Raw genomic sequence first — 22,331 nt, forward strand, 5'->3', positions numbered from 1 at the left:
GAACCGCATGCGAGAAGAAAAAAGGAACAGAGCCTCGGATGACGTCAGGCTATATAGCCTCTGATTGATCATCCGATGTGTCACAAGTGTGACTCTGTTGATACTATTACTCGAACTGCGCATGCGCGAAGGGAACATTCAGTGCTTTCAGCACCGCCCTCTGGCGGTCAGTAGGGATGAAATAGAACTACAGCGCGCTCATGAACGCCTCCAGTTCTTAACGGCTGTCAGGAAATTTGGTCAGAGAGTCTTTCAAAATATAGATAATTAAACCCAAACACTTTTATGTTTGTCGGCAAAAATACTGACTTTTCAACTCATTTGTTTTTTATTTAGATAATATGTTAAGTTTAAACGGAACGTTTTTACTTTAAAGATAACTGATCGTCCCAAAACGGACTCAGGTTCTGTTGTTAAGGAGTATTTAATTGTTTTGATTTAAATGAAACGGACAAAAAGTGAAACTGAAGTATTTAAACATGACGCTTACAAATATCTTATTGGTTGTTGGTCCTCGTGAAGCAGCTGTTTCCTCTGGACCAGCAAAGACTCGGTGCTGATTTATAACCATGTTGTTTTTACTTTGTTTTTGTGCTTGAACCATCGTTTTTTTTGGTAGTAAAAACAGAAAGAAAATGGTGCCAAGCCAGCCATGGTCCTGGTTTAGCTCCGGATTGGTCATCCACAGATTCTGGTTGACCAAAATCAAACAATAAAAGCTGCTTAAACTCTTTTGTTACCTGCTAGGTAATAAAAGATATCGAGGACCGGAAACACAACCTTGAGGAACGACACGAAGCACCCATTGAGATGTACGAGTAAAATACAAAACAGCTGAATAGAATTTAGGTTGAAATAAATTGTTTGGTTTAATTTAGCAGCCACACAAAGCCCTGAACCAAAAGAGGAACAGACTTCGGAAACGTTTGGCGAGGACCAGCAGGAAGAGCTGCTGCAGTGCCGACGGGAGAACCACGAGCTGAAGCTGCTGCTGCGGTCAGTCACGAGAGGTGAGCTTCCATCTTCATCTTCATCTTCATCTTCAGACACAAAAACAGCTGAGCAGCATCTGTCAGGACGCTGGATTCGCCACAAGCCGCGAACCTCGCTGAAGGGGGTCTCGTCCCCGTCTCTGTCCCTGTCCCTGTCTCTCGTCTGAAGACCCCAGGTGTCATCTGTGTCCGGCCGGCTGGCTCTGGTGGAGGAGCCGCTGCTACTTTTTCTCAGTGGCAAGGCAAGAAGATCTGCGGTGGAACGAGAGCGCGGCTTTCTGCCAGCGGCACAACAGCAGCCTGGTTGTGATCGAGGACTTCGCAGAGATGGTGACTATCTGCAGAGCCACCAAAACGTTAGAGCTTCGCCTCAGAGGGGTCGTAGTTCCAGCTGTGGGGGTTTCCGACACAGCTGGAGAAATGCCTGAACTTTTCCAGGCATTGAGCTGGAGTCAAGGTTCTGTCTTCTTTGCAGGATTTTCTCCAGGGGGTGATGAGCGAGTACCCCCGCTTCCCGTTCCTGTGGGTGGCGCTGACGGACAGCCACGAGGAGGGACGGTGGCTGTGGGGGGACGGGACGGAGGTCCAGCACCACCTGCCGTAGGTCCCGAAGAGCAGCTGGATTCATCAGAGGCGCTCGAGTTGAAACAGCAGAGCTCTGAATGAGCCATTCGTCCCGCCTCTGTCTCAGGGGGACTTTTCCATCCAATAAGTCAAAGTCAAATTTATTTATATATAGGACTTTTCAGCAACGAGGCGATTCAGAGTGCTTTACAGCATGAAAAACACAAAAAATACAGAGTCATCGTGAAAACATGCAACAAGCTAAACTGAACTTATCTGAAACATGAGCTAAGTACAGAGTCAAACTTATCTAAAACACGTCACACTAAAGATAAACGGAGGAGAACCAAACTAAGATATAATAAAAGCTAACATGAACTGAACTAGGATTTCAAAACCTCAGCTGAACAGATCAGAGATGATAAAAGCTAAGATAAACTAAACTAAAAATAACGAAGGCCAGCTAAGAGTTTAAAACATTTTAATAAAAGGCCAAATAAAAGTGTCAGTGTATCAAAAACAAAATGTCTCTCATGTACAAAAAGAGAAAAATGAACTTGACTCATTAGAGACAGGAAACACTTCAAGCTGGAAATAATGACTGCTTCTGAGAAAAATAATCATTTTTAAGTAGTTCAGCAACAACACGGCCTCCTGAACTTTCCCTCATTTTCTTTAATGCCATAATCCGACACAAAGTAATCAGAAAAGTTGTTTTCATAACATTCAACGAATGAAAACCCGGCGTGTGTTCAGTCAGGTTTACAGATGTTAGTGTGGTAGTAGCTGAGAGTGATGAAAGCTGTTTTACCAATCAATCTACGTTCCTACCCTCATCTATGGTCACGAGCTTTGGGTAGTGACCGAAAGAACAAGATCGTTAATACAAGCGGCTGAAATGAGTTTCCTCCGCAGGGTGTCTGGGCTCTCCCTTAGAGATAGGGTGAGAAGCTCGGTCATCTGGGAAGGACTCAGAGTAGAGCCGCTGCTCCTCCACGTCGAGAGGAGCCAGTTGAGGTGGCTCGGGCATCTGGTGAGGACGCCTCCTGGAAACTGCCTCCTTGGTGAGGTGTTCTGGGCACGTCCCACCAGGAGGAGGCCCAGAGGAAGACCCAGGACACGCTGGAGGGACTATTGCCCCTTTTCCACTGGCTCTAAAGGTTCCGGTTCCACTCTACTCGGCTCGCTTTGCGCGCGTTTCCACTGGCATTTTTTTGAGGCCGGTCCCTGCTTCGGAGTAGGGCCAGCCGGGCCGGCCCTGCTTCGTGGGTGACGCAAGCTTAGCTCCTGTTCACTCATTGGTTGTGGGTGTGACCAGATGCAAGCATAAAGAGCGATGGTAGGAATATAAACAACACCGTTAGCTTACCCTGCAACGTTTATGCTGTCTGTCCCCCAGCTGAAGGCGCTGTAAAGCCTGAAATCTCCGGCTGATAACAGCTGTCCTACTCCGCGCAACAATCGCAGCATCCAGAGCAGTTCTTCCACTGCGCCTCTCTTCCTGAAGTCTCAGGAGAATCCCCATAAGTTTAAAAAACAGCAACAACACAGGGCCAACGTTGTCCATAGCTCTTCTGTTGTTTACACAAATGACGCCAAGTTTCAGTAGCGCACCCCCCCACAACACAAGGAGGCATTCCTCTGCTACCGATCAAACTGGCTGGTGGAAATGTGATGCATTTTTTGTAGAGCCGAGCCAAGTAGAGCGGGGCCTCTGAAGTAGAGGCAATGGAAAAGGGGCAAATGTTTCTTGGCTGGCCTGGGAACGCCTTGGGATTTCCCCGGAGGAGCTGGCCCAAGTGGCTGGGGGAGGGAAGTCTGGGTCTCCCTGCTTAGGCTGCTGCCCCCGCGACCCGACCCCGGATAAGCGGAAGAAGATGGATGGACGGATGTGTAACAACACCCCCCGCCCCCAAAAAAGGAAAATACAATACAAACCAGTGAATATTTACAATTGTATTTTATTACAAAATTACACCACATGTACAGTATATACACCGACACACAGACACAAATGGGCGTTTCCATAAATTATACCAATAAATACATCAAGTCGTTGCTGTGAGGTCAGCTCTGGTGTTTGTGTCTTTCTGAAGGTCCGTGAGCGTGGAGTGGGACGCCGAGGACAGGGACTGCGCCGACCTGAGGGGGCGCGGGAGTCTGTTCGCCGCCGCCTGCGACGTCTACGGACCCTGGGCTTGTAAGAAGCGGTCCTGACGTCCGCTCTGTCCTCACGTGTCCACAAAGGGGGGGACGGGGGGGTGCGTGATATCAGCGTGGGACAAAAGAGTTTAAGAGGTTCAACAACAAGCTGTTTGGTGGAACAGTTTATTCTGAAAGTCCGGTATAAAGTGCATGCATGTCGACGCAGAATACGTTCAAAAGCTTCTCAAGCTTGACTTAAGTTAAAATCTCAGTTTCTAACATTATTCTAAACACTTTTATATTCTAATACTACAATTGGACACGTCTATCAGCTCCATCATTGTTAGCACTGGAAGACCTTCATACATTGTTTGTTTTTTTTAATCGAAAGTAACATTTGAGTAACTTTTAAGAAAATTAAACTCTTTGTTTCCCGATGATGTCGATTCTTTTTTTTGTTTTTCTTCATTATTCCTCTCAGCCTCCAGCAGATTTCGCCCGAAGCCCTGATCGTTTGTTCCTAGAGTCCAGTAAGAGTCTCAAAATGTCCGCCTCTGTCAGTTCGGCGCGACCTCCCGCGGCTCGATGATCGTCATCAGCGTGCGGCCGTCCATGGGCGCGAACAGCGGGTACAGCTTCCCCCTGAAGCGTCCCGTGAAGGTGAAGATGTGCGACCTGGTCTCGGCGTTGTAGAAGGAGACCTGGCCCTCCTCGTAGTCCAGGTAGACGCCCAGGCGACGCGGCACCAGGCCGAGCGGCAGCTGCGTCTCCGGCTTGCTGCAGGCGTAGAAGTGGTGGGTGCTGCGCCACAGCACCCAGTAGCCCCGCTTCGGGGTCATGTCGAAGCTGCCCTTGCGCTCCGAGTTGGCCGTCGTCAGCCCGATTCGCCAGTAGCCGTTGTTGGCGATGTCCACCTCCCAGTAGTGGCGCCCCCTGCTGTAGCCCTCCCAGCCCAGCACGCAGGGCCAGCTGTCGAAGCGCTGCGAGCTGTCGGGCAGGTCCGACTCCGACAGGCCCTCCTGGACCTGCCGCTGGTCGTCCGAAAGCTGCAGCCACGGGTGGTTCGTCATGGGGTCCAAAACCACATCGGCTGCCGGGGGAGGAAGATAAATTAGCTCCTCGTTTCTGTTTATGATCACCCGCCGCCACGAGAGGCGTCTTATTATCTAACTGTCTCTGCGTTAGCAAAAATATCAACCAGTCGACCGCTAATCGACCTAATCGACAAAAACGGCTACAACTTTTACAAACACTGAGCTAACATCTGGTGTGGCAGTAGCTGAGGGTCATCCCCAATCACGGATGAGTTATTTTCAAGAATTTGACCAAAAATGGCCGCATCTTTCTCCTTTTTCCTACACTTTTGTGTAAAACCCTGACGTGAAAGGCGGCGGGCGACATGCATTCGTTCTGCCTTGAATTTAAGCTAACAGGACCTGTTGGCTGATCCTTACCTGCGGCGATGCAGATCCAGGTCCACACTGAAAACACAAACACAGAGAATCCGTGAACGTCTCGGCGGATCAACGGAGATCGAAACCAAGAGCCTAAATCCATTAAAATATTTGTAAAACATTTAGTTTAAAGACTTCTTTTGGCCAGTCTGATTTGGTCCCAGACCCGCTCAAACTAGCCGTCTGCAGCAGGTAAGATATTAGCTGTGCAGAACCCGGCGTCGGATCTACAACCAGTCCTGCTCTCACCTGAGTTGGGAAAGAAGAGCGGAGTTCCTGCTTTCCAGGTCTTCTGCTTTACGAGAAGCCAGATCTGTGGGATCATCGTCTGAGGGGGGAAAAAAAAGAAACCTTAAAGTTAGAAGACCGACTCCGGCTGGTTTCGGCTCTTTATGGCTGATTGTTAAACTGTAACCACGAGTTTTATTTCCACTTTTTACCGTCTGTCGTTTCTGACTGTGTAAGCAAACTGTCTGAGCTTCTATTAAACGAGAAAATAAAAAGAATCAGAGCATAGAGCTCCGCCCGGAGTCTCAAACACCCAAAGGTGGCGGGAGTTAGTCAGCAGAATCGTCACTTATCGGCTCCTACAGATAAACTTATCACGGCGAACCTCTGCCGATTTACTGCCGCTTCACACGCAGGCGGAGGGCAGGGTTCACTCGGTCATTAAACTGTTTCATAACGCGGCCTCGGAGGTGTCCTCGGCGTCTCCTCACCGTGCTGTCCTCTCTGAGCAGGGACCAGGTGATGAACTCCAGCAGCGGCAGCAGCCTCAGCAGACGCTTCTTCTTCAGGCCCAGCAGGCGCAGGGCTTTCCCGAGCTCGTCCGTCGGCACGCCGCAGCTCTGCAAAGCACAAACCGCCACCGCCACGTCAGCCGGAGCAAAGCCTTATTCACTTCCATGACGGGAAATATGAGGCATGAACAGTTAATATCTCACCCGTTGCAGTTAGCTCTCTGAACGACTTCGGTTCGGAGGAAAAATCATAAATAAAAAGAGCGGACTGACGAGCTAATGGCTAGTTTGAGCGGGTGGAGGATTCTCCAACCTGAGGTCGTTCAAAGAGCTGTCTGCAACAGGTAAGATGTTTATTGATCATAACCCTTCCAGCCCACTTTAGAATATCTGGATCAATCCTAAAGTCCCAGCCGCGCCCCCCTCACCTCCGCCGCCTTCTGCAGCTCTTTCGCCCACTCCATCATCCTCAGCTGCGCCTCCTCTTTTGCGTCTTCGTCTTCTCTGCTCGCAGCCTCTTGACGATCGGACGCCCAGGAGGACTCCTGCAGAAGCTGCGAACACCAGATCGAAAAAGAAGAGGTGTCAGTTTGGTTTTGTTTTTGAGCCCCGGGGGCCTTCGGGTTGATGGTTTTTGGGGGGGTCGCCAACCTTATCGACGTGCTGCAGCTCGTCGGCCCACTCCAGGATCAGCTTCCGGCTCTCCTCCAGGCTGCGTTCGGCGTGCCGGTCTGCGCTCTCGGCCTCCTCCTTCTTGCCGGCTGCCTCCCTGCTGCCCTGCCGGAGCACATCGCACACGGATTCAGACACCCGGGCCTCAGCCTGATCACGCCACGACCGCTTGTTTCCCATATTAGCCTTTATTTAACTCCAGCAGCTTTGAATCGAGATATAAAGCCTGTGACTGAAGGTTTGTACAGCCAAAGGGATGAGCCTCTCACATAAAGAGTCCTCCATAAAGAGCACCTGATTTAGTTCACCCCCCATAAAAGCTGAGCTGAGCGGCACTTCCTGTTCGCTACCTTGCACACTTGGTCCACCTGCTCCTTCCAGTGGTGGATGAACTGCACGCACTCCTGCAGGCTGCGCAGGTCCCTCAGGCTGTTCTGACGAGGGTGCTGCAACACAAACACACCGGCTCGGGGGTTGGTGAAAACTCAACACGGCAGAGGAGGAGAGAAGGCGCAGAGAAGGCGGCGGCGTACCTGGGAGGCCTTGGCGAGGCCGCCGGCGTGCACGGTGGGGGCCGAGCTGTGGGGCTGGACGGCCTCGTCGGGCAGGGTCCAGCGGACGGCCCCGATGGAGCTGCTCTGGGTGGCGCCCTCATCGCTCACCATCAGGTTCACCCCTGAGAGGAGTGAGGCGGAGGAGGGAGCAAAGGTCAACGTTTCTAAATCACACGTAGGATTTCATCTGAACTCAGAGAGGTTTCTGGTTTTAGTTTGATTTAGTTCGCCAAAAACTAAAGAGTCTAAACTGTGAAAAAAATAAAGGTTAAAGTGGAATTCACAGGAAAAAGGTTGTTAAAAGTTAAAAGATTTTAAATGTTAAAGCTTTACGAAAGACAATTAACGCCACAGTGACGTACTTTTACTTATTTTATTCCCCAGAATTTTGACTTTTTTCCTCAGAATTTTAAGATTAATCAAAAAAGAAATCCAGGAATTCTTTTATTTTTTTATCACTGTGGTCCTGACTTTTTTCCGTCAAGCTGTGACGTCAACGCATCAAAATAATTTTTTTTCAATTGACAAAAGAAACTTACGCTTGCTGTTATGCTTCAAGATGGTTTTAAGCTCAATTCCTCCTTCGTTAGTCATGGCTGCAAAAGATTTAAAAAATTAAAAAAATTAAAAATTACAAAAAAGTTAAAGAGGAGCCGTAAAAAAAATGACGAAACGAGCAAAAACGTTTCACCGAGGGAATCATAAAACATGTAGCTCACTCGTTTGTCTGACAAGATCTGCTTTCTTCTCTTAGAATTTTATAATATATGTTATTTAAACATTATAAAATTGCATAAAAGTGATTTGCATGTGAGTTCAGCTCACAGATAAATTGATATGTTTTGTTTTTTCCAGTGTAAACTGAGAATAAGGAGCAAATAAGAAAAAGTCATCTTTTAAATCAAACTCTTCAGACAGATTATGAAACTTGTTCTTTTATATTAATCTTTAAACAAGTTTTAACTTTTACCATACATAAAATAAACTTGATTTGTAGCTTATTCCTAAAGTCTGAACTAATCAAACTAACTGAAACCAAAAATAAATAAATACCAAAATCAAAAAGAAAGGAAAACAGGAAATAAAAACTTCCTTTTTATGCCCCTAATCCTAGAACTTGTTTATTTATTGTGAATATAAATAATCGATAATACGTTAATTGGTTCCTACCTGCTTGTTGTGTGGAGGAGCAGAGGTGCAGCTCAGGTGGTTGAAGACGAGTGGACGGCTCGTCCTGGACGTCCAATCCTTTTGTCTCCTCCTGGTCCTCCCAGCTGGACCTTTGGACCCTGCAGGGCCTCGGAGGGGAACTTTACAGACGGCTCCCTGACACGAAACCCTGCCAGCTTCCTGGTACCTGCCCAAGGAGTCGCCACCAGAGCCTGGGAGGCAGGATTTTTTTATGACGGCCGCAATAAGGCAGCTTATCAGCCCGAGTGACGCACGGATTCTGCCTTTTAGTGGCCTTACTGTAAACTTTAATCAGGCAGCGCTTACGTATCTGCTCGCGCTGACGGCGTGGGAGGCCTAAAAAAAAGGCTGAAAATCCAAGTTTTGGGGATTAAAACCCTGATGCCAGATTTCACTAAATGCAAATTAATGTAAGCAGAGTCCTCACATCAGTGAAGACGTTCGATTGGCCCGGCTCGTGTGCGGATTGCATTTTGTTTTCACCTTTTAACCTCCGAGGTTCAAGTTCACTGCAGCTCAAAAACGGTCACAGGAGCGGGTCGGAGTCCGTCCACGCAGAGATGGTTCAGAGACGCTCAGAGACGCTCAGAGAGAGCGGACCTCCGCCGAGGCCGCAGCGTGACTCAAAGATTAATCCGCTACGGTTCTTGTTCCAACCCCAACATTTCCTGAACATTTCCTGTTCGTCAGTTTTTACCTGATCTTTTACTGACAGACAGACAAACAAACCAACGGACACAACTGGAAACAGAAGGGTCACATGTAGGAGCAGAGGCAAGTTTTTAACAAAGGAGTCACCTATGAGGTTGACCTTTGACCCCGTGAACGTTGAAATCAATAGGCATCACCCTCGAGCCATGAGGCATCCAGCTGTGCAGTTTGACATTCCTACGTTAGAGCCCAGGATCAGCTGTGACTTTGACCTTTGACCTTAAGATTTGACCGGATCGCCACCAACATTTAATCCTTTGTTTTATGTTTGATGTTTCCTGAAAACTTTATGAAAATCATTTCACTACCAAAAGCAAAACCAAATTGGTGGAGGTAAATATTTACTTTGCATGAACTTTATAATGATTTTAAGTGTTCTGGTTTAAATTTTCCCACTTCTCTTTACCCAAATCTTTAGATATTTACAGTTTTTGGTTTTTGACTAATATTAACCCGAGCTGATATTTTAGTACGAAACGAACAAGTCGTGGTTTGTCACATTTAAAGGCCAACTAACTTCATTACCGATGCCGTACGGCAGCTTTTATTTGTCTTTAAAGCAGAAGTGACGCTTGTCTTGATGTCTGCGATTTACAGAAACGGGTCAGAATAGGGCTATGTGAAAACACAAAAACTGACAAACGATGTAAGAAAGTTTTGTGAAACGAGAGACTTTTTTTTTTTTTTTTTAAAAGCAAGCTACGAAGGTGAGAGCACCAGGTTTGTCTTTGACACACCGGTTTCTTTTTTTGCTTATTTTCTGACCTTGAATTTACAACGACGTGTTGAGAATCGGTCAGAATCTAAAATTGAAATTGTGGTAACGCCAGACCTGAGGAAACAAACCTGAACTCTTCTGTATTTGTTTAATAATTCACTTTGTTCATTTTAATAATGTAGTTAAAGGTTATAGGTGCTACAAATCATTAGTTTAACCAGCTCAAAGTGAAGCAGACTCATAAAACGTCCTTTACTCCTTCACAATAAGAGTCTCAAATGTCTACGGAGCGTTGATCTTATCTGAAGTTTATAAAACTAGTTTATATCTTAATTATTGTTCTTCAGTATAACTCAGATTGTTGCCTAAACTGCAAGGAATTTGAACCCTCCTGCTGCCCTTGGGTCAAAATGATTTGACCAGACGAAATACTGTGTTTTTGCTAAAATAATGATCTTTTATTAAATATACTCTGAGGTATAAAGTCTTTGTTTACACCAGGGCTAATGTAGGTCTTTGCACCAATGATGGTTTAGTTCTTGATTTACAATTTTAACCTCAGAATAACTTCATTTTTATCCAACTGAGCTTAATTTTATATATTTTTCTTCAACGTTTAAACTTTAATTAAAATCTTTAAAACAAAAATATATATTTATCCTTCTTAAAACTGACTGTTTTCAGAGTTATGTTTGTTTTTATTTTCTAAGCCTCCTAACTCTGACCTGTGAACCATTCAGGCATTTAAAAAGTCCTAAACTGAAGGAATAAATCAATATTGTGTCTACATTTAACATTTATTTTAACAAACAAACAATTTTTGCTCCTTAGCTACGACCTAGCTAAGCTACTAGCTTGATGTTTGTTAGCTAGCATAACAAGCTAGCTTGTTACTGGCTAACGTGTACCCGTGTTGCTAGCATCCAGTCCCAAAAACACAAGTTATCTCTATTTATTTTGTCAAATTTACAAAAAAAAAAACACCAAAGATAAAACCATTTGACACATAAAATAGTATTTTAGCAGCAACTAAGTGATTCTCGAGGAGCTAATAGTTGAAAACTTGATCTCTTCTCAGGTCCTGTGTTTGTTTTTGCCTTTTTATTTTTGAAGACACGACTTTCAGCCACCGTTTATCTTCTGTAGAAAGGGTTGTTTGTTAGTTATTTTAAGTTTATTTGGTCTTTTGTCCTCTGTTCGTTCATGTTCCTCATTTGTTCAAATGCAGTCACAGTCACGTACGAGGAATTTGTCTAAAATTAATAATAATTTTTAAAAAAGCAGCAAAAGGTCAAATAAAAACACTTAAAGTCCTTCGGAAAGCCGGAAGAACGGCACTTTGGGTGTAAAGTACTTCACCTAAAGTAAAAGTTTTGACTCTTAACAGCAAAAACCCAACATTTTGTCGGGTTTATCATCCCTGATGCGTTCGAGGCTTCGGTTAAACAACTGTTTATGTACGGACCCTGCCTGCCGTTCGGGGGGAGAATTATGTAACTCAAATAAATAACCATAAACGCTTCAGCTGTGAAACTAAAATAAATTCAGGCGAACTCCACCTCTGATAATGTGATCCCGTATCAGACGCTCCCAGGCCGCTGATATGACTCAGATTACAGATAAGATCTGTTCGGCTTCGGCGGTTCATGTAAAACAAAACTATGTTTCTGAGCAGAAACCAGCCTGAAGGCCGTGAAGCGTTTCAGGAAAAACTCCAGCCGTAGACAACTTTCTCAGGTTTATTCTTCGAATTCAGGCAAAATCTGTGACTCTCCAGAACAAATATAGATATAAAAACAATGTCAACTAAATTATTTAAAGACTTCTTTTATTTTTCTCCTAACGTCTTTACACTCTGACTACAGGAATCATGTTTGTTTTTGTTTTTTTATAAAAGTGGCATCCCATCAATAAAGGTGAGCTCCGTCTACGGTTCAAATATGTACACCAAGTAAAAAAAACAACAAGGAACTAATTTAAGGTGTTTTTGTTTTTGTTTGTTTCCAGATGTGTAGCTTCGTCTCGCTGAGAGCCAGACCGCTCCGATGTTCAGTTCCAGCTCTTGAAGAACTGCTTGAAGATGATCGTCTCCTTCCCCTGAGGCAGAATCTCCACCTGAGACACAAAAACAAACAAACAATCAAACAAACAATCAATCAATCAATCAATCAAACAAACAGACAATAAAACAAACAAACAAACCATCAAACAAACAAACAAACAATTAATCAAACAAACAAACACGCTCAATGAGCAGTAAGAACAAAAGTCATCTCAGTGCTGAAGAGCTTCTGTTAAAGAAGGAATGGTTCGTGCTAAAATGAGCCGAACAGAAGCTAAAACCAGCAAACCAGCGGCTGAAAGGAGCAGAATATGAGCTAAAAGCAGTAAAATAGATGCTACAATTAGGAAACCTGTAGCTTAAAGCAGCAAAACAGATGCTAAAGCTCAAATGAGAAAAACTAGCTAAGAGCTAAAAGTATCAAACTGTAACTAGAAGTAGCGACCTTTAGCTAAATATAGCAAACTGTATGTAAAAGCTGAAACTAGCAAACACTAGCTAAAAGTAGCAAACTGTAGCTAAAAGCTGAAAGTAGCAAACTGTAGCTAAAGGTAGCAAACTGTAGCTAAAAGCGAAAAGTAGCAAACACAAGCTAAAAGCTAAAAGTAACAAACTGTAGCTAAAAGCTGAAAGTAGCAAACTGTAGCTAAAGGTAGCAAACTGTAGCTAAAAGCAAAAAGTAGCAAACACAAGCTAAAAGCTAAAAGTAGCAAACTGTAGCTAAAAGCTAAAAGTAGCAAACTAGCTAAAAGTAGCAAACTGTAGCTAAAAGCTAAAAGTAGCACACTGTAGCTAAAAGGCTAAAAGTAGCAAACTGTAGCTAAAAGCTGAAAGTAGCAGAGGAAGACAAAAATAAAGAAACTTTGCTGAAACAGATTTTAAAGACAACAGTCCTTAAAAGGAACTGAAGAGAACTTAAAGTATTTTAACATTTTCATGTGAATGATTGAAATGGCACAAAGTAATCAGAAGAAAAATGAGAAACAGTCGAGTAAAGTCTGAGGGAAGTGGAAGTGTTGTGAAGTTCCTCCATCACCTGTGTCTTCATCCTGGGGTACTTCATCTGTTCGATGAAGCTGTCGGCCATCTGCAGCGCCGCCCTCTTCTCCTCAGCATTCGCGCCGTTACCTGGTGAGGTCATCAGTGCTCACCGTTAGAGTCCGTCATAATGAGTCAGCAGGTCAGAGCTGCTGCCGACAGTTTTCCACAAACATTTAAACATTTCTACAACAGTGAGCAAAGAAAGGTGATTCAGAAGACGCTCGATGAAACTGCGGTATCTGTGGCGTCTGCCCGCCACCGCCATGTCTGAGTGCAGCTCGGGAGGAGCCGGCGTTTCCCTTCACCTTTCCACACGATGATTTTCCCGTTCGCCCCGTTATCCAGGATGAAGCAGTCGTCTCGGACCAGCAGCTCCTTGGCAAACGGGCTCTTCTCCGCCACCTTGGTCATGGTCATGGAGCCCGTGGCGTCGGACACCTGAAGGGCGGAAACAGACGAGACCGGTGTCAGGGCGAGCGGCGCCTCCTGTCCTAACGGAGGCGCTGCTTGGGGAAACAGTCACCTTGTAGAGCGAGGCCGAGTTGGACGCGTCGGCCTTGCTGTCCTCTTCCGGGGTGCTTTCTGCCAGCGCTGGCACCGGGCCGAGAACCTGATCCCAAAAAGACAAAACCACACGATACCCGAACGTTACAGAAATCGGCGAGCAGAGAAAAAACGCCTCCGCTGCTCTCACCTTCAGCATCTCCTCGGGCTCCTCCCCCTCGCAGGAGTCCACGATCCGGGCCTTGCCGTGCCGGTCCGTGTCCCGGATCAGCGAGGCGATCTCCCGCACCTTCTGCTTCTCGAAGATGTTGGCCTGCGATCCGATCCACGACACGATCAGCTGCCGAGTGAAAACCAAAAGAAACAAAAAGGGGGATTCGTTTACGAGGCTTTAGGCTCGGCTGCGCAGCATTTCGGAGGGGAAAGAAGAAGACCGACAATCACTGTGTGTTAGCAAAATATCTCACGAGCTGCTAGATGGATTTGAATGAACCTCTCATTGAGCAAACACGGGATGAAGATTGTTGTTTGGAGTCAATCCGACTCAAAATGGCTGCAACAGGTAGAGCTGGGCATCGATTGAATCCAGTTCCGATTCCACGTTTCTGATTCTTGATTCCAAGAACGGAATATCCGTGGCACATAAGCTGCTGAGCCACCGTTTGACGTCGGGTGGAACTTGTTCGCCGCCTCAGTGTTGGGATGAGACGTATTTTGCTGTTTCCCTTCCCTGATTCCGACCACAGAGCGGCGCCAGGCGGCCGGGTCGGGGCCGAAATGGCAGACGGGTGACCTGGTCCATCGCCCTCCTTAGCTCCGAGCCGACTGGTCGTTTCTTTCGCTCAAGTTAAGCCTCCGTGGCTGCGTGCGCCACGTTGTGCAGATTCTTCCTCGTTGGTGTTCGGCTGCTTCTTCTTCTTCTGGGTATCGAAACTAGGAATCGAAACTTAAAAATCTGAGCGATTCCGGGAGAATCGAAAACGTTAGGCTCGGCTCCAGTCGGCTGTCGCGACTCGATGCCCAACCCAACAGCCTGGTCGGTGTCACAAAATGTAGAGCTAGTGGTAGTAGCTGAGAGTCGTTCCCAGGACACACCCTGCGACCGAAAGGCGGCGGCGGCTCGGCCATTTCTCGAACACGAGTTGTTTGTTTGTTTGTTTGTGTGTTTGTGTGGAGCGCCTCACCTCTCCCAGGTCGAGGATGAAGCAGTCGCCCTTGTTGAAGCTGCTCCAGGACAGCTCCACCTCCTTGGCACGGATGTTGCGTTTCCCCTTGATATGGTACAGCCTCTGAACGGCGCCGGAGCCCTGAGGCCTCCTGAAGCCCGACTCCACGCCGCCCTCCTGCGAGCGAGCACAGGAAACCCCATCTCACTCGTTGTCTTTAAAGCAGCTCTCCAGGTTGGAGGAGGCGTGACTCGGAGCGTTTGTTTGAGCAAGGGCCGTTAAAACGAACCCGAGTGGCCTTTGCCAGAGAAATCACACAGTGGGCGCTGATAAAAAAAAACAAGATTTGGCCATAAAACGATAAAAGATAAACTCTGCAACCTAATCAGATCGACTTTAGAGCCTGCTGTTAGGCACCAGGCTTAAGTAAATAGTTTCTGTTTCCTTAAAAGCTGAGCGTCAATGTGTGTTTAAAGGAAGAGGGATGCTCTGGAAAGATTACGAGCAATAAATATCTCACCTGCTGCAGACGGCTTTTTGATAGACCTCAGTTTGGAGAAATGGTTTGATTTTTTACCGGACTGTCCGGTTAGCGGTTTATTCGAGCAGGGGTTCAGTCAATCTGTCTAAAACAGGTAAGATACTAACTCGTCACAACATTTCCATCGAATCCCATATTTCTGAACTACCCCTTTAAGTCATAGAGCGGCTGAAACACCTGAAAACCAAAAACCAGGAAAACACGAAAGAGTCTTAAAAATATTAGCATTTTTAACAAAAAAAAAGGGAAATTCCACATTTTAGCACAACATGGATTTGTTCTTTGCAGCAATTTTTCCGCTTCTTCCGTCTCAACCCTTCCGAGTCTTTCTTTTGTCCCGGTGTGTGTGTTTTGATGCGCCGCTCACCTTGTAGCTGATCCCTCTGGGGAAGAGCACCATGAACTTGGGGCTCTCGAAGCCCTGGACCTGCCTGTGCTGAATGGGTTCGCCGCCCAGGAAGTTGTCCAGCTGAGTGGCCAGCATGGCGCACGCCACCTGCTCGTCCCGAGACGACTTCTCTCCTGCCCAGAAACGTCCGATGTCAAAAAAATAAATAAAAAGCAGTCGGACTGACAGCGCCTGTTCCCTGTCGGGCGCTCAACAAGCACGCCGTCGGGATTGGGCTACTCTATATTTGGGGTGTTTTGAGAAGCTGTTTCTCGTACATCTATAGACCCTAAAACTATGTTTTATTATCGTATATACGGCCGTACGGCGCGGCTAACCGTTCCAAAGATCGGCTTTTTGTCAGGAACAGATGCAGCTTCCTTTAAAGAGCCGTGAATCCCGTCTCGGTTTCCGGATGTCCAGTGGTTTATGAGATTTTGATCAGACCGACGAGCTAACGGCTGGTCCGAGCGAGACCGAAGCTGCCGTCTTCAAATGTCGTCTTTTTTAACTTTCACCGTTTGGTTATTTGCACGTGGGAGCAACCATAGCACTTCCCGTAGGAAACAAAAATCCGCACGATTTAATTTACTATGGGACGGCGAAGGCATGAAACGTGCCTCGGGTGTTTGCCTGTAAACATTCGGAGCGCGGAGCGACACGGTGTCGTTGGGCTCGCTGTAACCGAAGCACCGGATACACGCTGGAAACAAAGGCCACATTTGAGCACTGAAACGTTCCTGCTGCATTTTTTATGGGACCTGCTGAGAAAGCGTTCCTGCTTCCACCTCCCGCCCCCCTCCTGTCTTGTCCTCGCAGCCGGCGCCATCAGCGGCAGGGGTTATTGATCATTCAGCTGCGGTGAGGCATGGGGCGAGCGCCGTGTGACTGTTGGCTCTATTGATGGACGGAGCGAAACGGACATAGGAGCGGCTTTTCCTTCAGTTAGTCGTGCCTCCATTTGTCTGTCTGTTAGCCAAATATCTCATGAACCACTGGATGAATTTTAATGAAACTCTCAGAAAGTAACCACTGGATGTGCGTCTACAACTGACTAGCTTTTGGAGTTACCTTGGCTAAAGATGCCCGCCACAGCTAATAGACCTCATTAAACACATAAATGTTTGTAATTCGGTCAATTTTACAGATATTGAGCTAAAATTTGGCGTGGAAGTAGCTGAGAGTCATCCTCAACACATACATTGAGCACTAACAAAATATGCAACATCTTTGCCTAAAACTTTGGCATTAGTTATTACAGTCAACTCTGTTCGTCTGTTAGCAAAATAACTAATGAACCACAGAATGAACTATAATGAAATTTGCAGAAAGTAATCGCTGGATGTACCTCTACAAATGATTAGCTCTCGAAATCAACCTGAGTCAAGATGGCAGCCACAGCCAATCAGACTTAACCAGTACAAAAATGGCTATTACTCAGTCATTTTTACCAATATCAAGCTAAAACTTGGCGTGGTAGTAGCTGAGAGTCGTCCTCACCACATACTCTGAATACCAACAGATATTGCTAGGGTAAACCTCGGCCGCAAACGCCTCACCGAGCCACATGTGGAGGTCAGCCCCCTCCTCGCCGCGGTTCTCCAGCACCAGGTAGGAGTCTCCGTTGTAGAAGGCCCCCACCTCGGAGGCGTCCAGTGGCACCGCCTTCATCTTCTCCACCCTCCACACCTTCAGGCCGGGCTGACGGACCTCTGGGCCGAACTGACCTGGTGCTGCCTGGAATGGGAGCATTCTGCACAGGGGGGGAGAGAAGGAAAACAGTGAGACAAAACCTTAAAGAAGAAGAAGAAGAGGGATGTCAGAGAAGCTGGTGAGAAAGCTTCACATGACAAACGTCTGACGGGTGACTCACAGACACGCCAAAAAGCGGGCCCGAACAGGAAGTGTCAAACTGTTTTTGGGATTTACTTCTTTCGAATAAGAGGAAGTGAAAGGAGAAGCTCAGTCTGAAGTGTAGTGACCGCAGTTTTTACCTACCAGCCAGACAAAAGAAGTGACGAGAATAAGGGTTTCTAAAATGATACTTCAGATCTTTTAAACGGGGGGTTCTGAACAATTAGTATCTTACCTGTTGTAGATAGCTCCTTGACCGACCTCAGTTTGGTGAAATAGGGTTTAATTCTTATCGAATTAAGGAGCTAATGACTGACGGGACTATAAGTAACTCCAAGACTGCCTTAACATAACAACACCACTTAAAAAGATCAAAAATGTTGCTTTAAAGGGATAGTTTGGTCATTTTTAAAGGGATGTTCTGCCAATTAGCTATCAGGAGTTAGTGCTATGTGCCATAATGGTTGTACATGGGCACACATTTGTTTCACAGAGAAGACAGAAAAGAATCTGAGTAAAATACGATCTAAAGCATTTTACATCAAATGAAGCACGTCTGTTACATAATAACCTGCAGAAGCTTAAAGATTTGCCTTTTTAATTCAAATCAGCTGTGTGGAAAACAAAAAACCTCCTAGAGCAGCTGATCTTCATCAAATGGAGACGGGAGGTTCATGTATGGCAAGTAGTTGTGTCATATAATTGGTGCTTTTGTTCAAAATCTCTGATGTCAAGCGTTCCTTTTTCACACTAGCTCTCAGTCCACTGAGTCAAATTAATGGAAGCAAACACTCCTTGGTGGCCGTTTTATTTTATTTTTAGTATTTTTAACATTTTTAGTATTTGACCCGTGGCTTACTGTTTACCATTTAAACTGGATAAAAAAGACAGTAAATTATGACTTTTTTAACCTTTTATTGTGAAGTTAGCTGAAAAACCCTAACTTGCTGTGTATTTTTTTTGTAAAAGAAACAACAATTAGCGTCTGTTTCTCTCTCATTGTACCGAACTCGAAATCAGGACTTGGGCGAACCGTTACGCCCTGAGTTAGTAGAATATGGATTAATGAAGAAACAGAAAAAAAAACATCAAAAGCTCAGGCTAACAGCAAAACAAGACTGCTGCGGGTTTTATGGCCTCGTTTTAGGCGAATAAAACAACTCTTTCTCAAAGATGACACCCGGTGTGAAAGAACTGCACGTTAGCTAAAAATGAAGCCTTCGCGGTTTTGTTTGACGCTGTTCGTTTAGCTTGTTGTTGTCTCGTCTGAGCTTTCGTGTTGCTACATGAATGTAGGCGTGCTGACGCTGAATATATCGGTCCGACGGGAGTCGAATTAAGTTTTGACTGACCAGACGAGCTGATGCGTTCAGCAGCCTTTTTTACCGGATAACACGGACGTCCGGTAAAGAAAACAGCTTCGGTCTAAAGAAACCGTGTCAAACAAAACTGCAGAGGTTTAATTTTAGCTAATATAATGTTTATTTCACACTGATAGGAAATATTTGAGCAAGAATTGTTTTATTCGCCCAAAACCTTCACTATAAATCCGCTAACAGTTACCGTTAGCAGCTAACCGTTAGCCGGTAGAGTTTTTCTCTCTGTGCTCCGGGACTGATAAGATGCAAACTGTTCGTAACTATTTGACAGAACATCACTTAAAACATTACCAAACTATCCCTTTAACTTGAATGCAGGTGATTTCACTGCACGAGGGCCTACAAATGAGATTTTAGAGCGATGGAGGCAGTTATGAGCGATTTAGCCCCCGTCCAAAATGAGGGATTGTGTAGCAGCTTAATGATTTCACGGCTCAGGTTTTCAGGTGCGGCTGCGTGCAAGCTGCTTCATGTCTCCGGTAAAATAAATAAATAAATAAAACAGCAGGCCTGGCGCTCCCTTTTCCCTTTCTTTGACACAAAGTAGAAGAAGGAAGGGGAGAAAAAAGCAGCACTGACCCTGGTTGTTAACATTAAGTGTGCCAACAAACCACAAGGTTGTTGTTTCCGGTTCACTGGCTTCCTGTGGTTTATTTGCACAACGGAAATTATTTTTCCGCTTTGCTCTGTTCTTCTGTTGCAGTCAGTGATAATTTCATGAAATACAATAAAAGCTGAAGCGTTTTAAATTTGGTAAAATGTAAGCAAATCTGACAAAAGAAGACACTCTTAAGACACCCAGTAATTATTGACTTTATGCAAATTTAATTTAAAATCTAGTTTCGCTTTAAATAAGCTCCACGGACTGGCCGTGTCATAGATCATCTGTGTGTCATTTCAGATTTATTTTTTTTAAATAGTTCTGTCACTGATTTAAAATCTTGTTTAATTTTAAATGAACTTCTTGGAGGCCGGACAGAGCTCGCCCGCGGGCCGGATGTGGTCCCCCGGGCCGCTAGTTGAACAGCCGTCCTCCACCTGGTTCAGAGAGTGAAAACGTCTCCGCTGCTCTGGCCTCAGACCTCATGACAAATTGGCGGTTTTTAACACAAGAGAATTCCTCACAACAGGTTTTATTTACAGTCAATTTGTGCATTTTTGTGTTTGTAAATTATTTGTCCAAATGTGGTGTTTTTGTTTTTTTGTTTTTTTATACTCAACCTAACTCAAGATGGCCGCCGCTGCCGCCGATAATCAACCTTAGCCAAGACAAAAGTGGCTGTAACTTGGTCAGTTTTGCAGAGATTGAGCTCAAACTTTGAGTGGTAGTAGCTGAGAGTCATTCCCCAACATAGCTGGCGTGCAACATGACAGGCGATATGCAATCCCTTCAGGAACGCTGGTTTCATTTTCCCAAGTTTTCGGTGAAATTAACCAAATGTTTGACTTAAAAAAAACTGTTTAATTCTAAAACATTTGATGCAGGATGAATGTGAAACATGTTTACAGATTTGTTCCTAGAGATAAAAACCCAACGCGTTCTTGAACTTTGCACCTCGTGGCGAGCATGCAGCAGCTGCATGGACCTGCTGAAGTTTCCTCTCTAGATAAGCAGAGCCCCACGGATGCACTGGAGCTGTTGACACACTTGCAATAAGCCTCGACAACTGTATAAACCTCACAGGTTGAATCAATGCCACACGGGCGGAGCGCCTTTCTAATCCATCGATCATTGCCTAACTCAGCAGATCATGTTTTCGAATGTGAGGCGCCAGGCGTCTACCACAAACGATAAGAACGGACCTGAAAACAAAAATAATAATTACTGTATTTTCCGGATTACAAGGAGCACTTAAACGCCTTCAGTTTTCTCAAAAAAAGACAGTGCGCCTTATAATCCGAAGCACCTTATATATGTAAGAAGTCGTGATGTTTTAGTTCAACTTTCGTTAAACTACAAAGCTGCACCGCTTCCAGCATTAAGGCTCAGTTAGAGTTGCTCAGGGCTCCGTGCACGGCGCTCTGGAGGCGTTTATGCTTGACGCTTACGTTGGTGCGGTATCCTTCCGTGAGTTTTGAACCGTTTGGTTATCTTTGTGATCTCTCATAGAGGGATCATATAAACGTTGAAACAGGCGAACCAGCTCCGCTAGAGAAGCAAAATTGTCTATTTTGAATGGACCGCGGCGTGCACGGTCCACGCCAAATTACAAAAACTGGGAGGTGCATGACGATGCGCCTTGTAGTCCGGTGCACCTTATATATGACAAAAGTTTGAAAATGGACCACTCATTGACAGTGCGCCTTATAATCCAGTGCGCCCTGTAGTGCGGAAAATACATTAGTTTGGTCATTAGTTGGCGTTAACTGAGGGCGGTGAAACCACGTTGGACCAAGTCTTCTGTAAACTGTCCAGAAGCGGAAAACGGGGCAGCCTGTTTAATCGTCGGCTGCGACGGACAGGATGTGAGCCGTTCCACCTCCTGCTCCTTACTGACCAAAACAAGCAACGGAACGGAGAGTGACGGCGAATATCTGAGCAGGTAAAAAAATAATAATAATGGCAGGAGAGGAGGTGAAGGAGTAAAGAGACAAAGAGGGACAAAGGCCCCCCCCCACCCTCACCGGGTTAAGGTTACGTTGTTTGGAGAGGCTCCGAGAGGACAGAAAAGAAGGCCCCGGTCCACTTAACTGTATGATCTCCTCTGGTAGCTGCGGCACGCCGTCCGCCTCCGGCTCCATTCTGCGTGCTCGCTGGAGTGTGCGTTTGTTGTGTGAGAAGCTTCGGGGCTATCGGGCGAGCCTGGCGCAGAGGACCGTTTGAGCTCACCTGGCCTGGTTAGTTTATATGAGGGAGGAAACTGGAGCCGGAGTGATGAAAGCCTACCTGTGGCCCCGGGGAGAGATAGGGCGCCGAGCAGAAGCGAGGGGGCAGAGTCGGGTTCCTGGCTCCTGGCTAAAGCTAAACACCGAGCTAATAGTTACTTCGAGAGAAAGCTGCTCGGTATTCCTGCTCTTTTCCGTCCTGTAACTGTAGCTTTCGCTCCTCCGCTCGGGCTTGGTTCGGTTTCTTCGGGCACAAGAACGAAGCTGACCTAAAACCAGAGTTACCGGAGCCCAGATAGCAACCGAAAAAATGCTTTTTCCACCAGCACAGTGCCTAATTTAATCCAGCATTGGTTACACACATTTTAACAGAACAAAACCACTAGAATCAGTGCTTAAAAAAAGGAAATTGGCGATCCTTACACACATGTACCAATGAGACTGGGTCATGGGTCCCAGGTCCCCCCTTACAAATGAGATTTTGATCTCGGCCGGGTTTTAATCTAGTTAAATAAAGGAAATGAAATGTGAGATCAAATGGAGAGCTTGGCTGCCATAAGAAATTATGAGAAAAGCATCTTTTATTAGCGTCCTTTATAACATTGCTGCCGCTAACAATGAGGCAGAGACGCTAACGTGATATTTTTAGTTGCACAATACCAGTGCTACAGCTAACAATGTTTTACTAGAGAAGTTGCATTTCCTGCGAAAATGCAGTGTGAATGCTTTTTTTGCTGAATGATTTTGCTGAAAGCGGCTGAAGATATGCTGAACAGCTGAAGTTGATGCAAAAAGTGGAACAGAAGCTGATTTGTAGAAGATTTGCATA

The 22,331-nt window shown here is 45.7% G+C and overlaps 3 protein-coding genes across 4 annotated transcripts in view; 1 reads left to right on the plus strand and 2 right to left on the minus strand.

Annotated features, from left to right (window-relative positions):
- The window catches only part of LOC108249521 (CD209 antigen-like protein C), a 12,408-nt gene extending 8,608 nt beyond the window's left edge, over window positions 1–3,800 (plus strand). Inside the window, exons 3-6 of the mRNA XM_037976359.1 lie at window positions 879–1,010; window positions 1,162–1,322; window positions 1,468–1,592; window positions 3,653–3,800. Coding sequence (XP_037832287.1) covers window positions 879–1,010; window positions 1,162–1,322; window positions 1,468–1,592; window positions 3,653–3,773 — 539 coding nt within the window. The 3' untranslated portion in view covers window positions 3,774–3,800. The remainder of the gene's footprint in view (window positions 1–878; window positions 1,011–1,161; window positions 1,323–1,467; window positions 1,593–3,652) is intronic.
- si:dkey-219e21.2 (E3 ubiquitin-protein ligase TRIM39) lies at window positions 3,498–8,409 on the minus strand. The gene is made up of 10 exons (XM_017438960.3): window positions 8,292–8,409; window positions 7,661–7,717; window positions 7,101–7,243; window positions 6,918–7,013; window positions 6,547–6,672; window positions 6,324–6,449; window positions 5,875–6,003; window positions 5,405–5,483; window positions 5,156–5,182; window positions 3,498–4,791 (listed from the first exon to the last, which is right to left on the minus strand). The coding sequence occupies exons 2-10, from the start codon at window positions 7,713–7,715 to the stop codon at window positions 4,259–4,261; spliced, it is 1,314 nt and encodes a 437-aa protein (XP_017294449.1). The 5' UTR covers window positions 7,716–7,717; window positions 8,292–8,409; the 3' UTR covers window positions 3,498–4,258.
- Window positions 8,410–11,462: 3,053 nt separating this feature from the next.
- The window catches only part of capgb (capping protein (actin filament), gelsolin-like b), a 17,326-nt gene continuing 6,457 nt past the window's right edge, over window positions 11,463–22,331 (minus strand). Inside the window, exons 1-9 of one of the 2 annotated variants that reach the window (XM_017438959.3) lie at window positions 17,533–17,833; window positions 17,003–17,196; window positions 15,423–15,577; window positions 14,533–14,691; window positions 13,539–13,688; window positions 13,368–13,454; window positions 13,150–13,282; window positions 12,840–12,931; window positions 11,463–11,856 (exon numbers count right to left, since the gene is read on the minus strand). In XM_017438959.3, the coding sequence (XP_017294448.1) occupies window positions 11,791–11,856; window positions 12,840–12,931; window positions 13,150–13,282; window positions 13,368–13,454; window positions 13,539–13,688; window positions 14,533–14,691; window positions 15,423–15,577; window positions 17,003–17,195 (1,035 nt within the window). In that variant the 5' untranslated portion in view covers window position 17,196; window positions 17,533–17,833 and the 3' untranslated portion in view covers window positions 11,463–11,790. Of the gene's footprint in view, window positions 11,857–12,839; window positions 12,932–13,149; window positions 13,283–13,367; window positions 13,455–13,538; window positions 13,689–14,532; window positions 14,692–15,422; window positions 15,578–17,002; window positions 17,197–17,532; window positions 17,834–22,331 lie in introns of those variants that run through there. The other variant, XM_017438958.3, reaches the window with a different exon arrangement.

The sequence above is a fragment of the Kryptolebias marmoratus genome, linkage group LG7 (genome assembly GCF_001649575.2).
Source record: "Kryptolebias marmoratus isolate JLee-2015 linkage group LG7, ASM164957v2, whole genome shotgun sequence".
NCBI classification, from domain to species: Eukaryota; Metazoa; Chordata; class Actinopteri; order Cyprinodontiformes; family Rivulidae; genus Kryptolebias; species Kryptolebias marmoratus.

Bases quoted from the DNA above. Each gene is read 5' to 3' on its own strand.
- si:dkey-219e21.2 (XM_017438960.3), bottom strand. From the start codon at position 7,715: ATGACTAACGAAGGAGGAATTGAGCTTAAAACCATCTTGAAGCATAAC. The intron at 5,484-5,874 runs GTGAGGAGACGC...TTCCCCCCTCAG, and splicing joins TGCTCAGAGAGGACAGCACG to ACGATGATCCCACAGATCTG. The intron at 4,792-5,155 runs GTAAGGATCAGC...CTCCCCCGGCAG, and splicing joins CTGGATCTGCATCGCCGCAG to CCGATGTGGTTTTGGACCCC.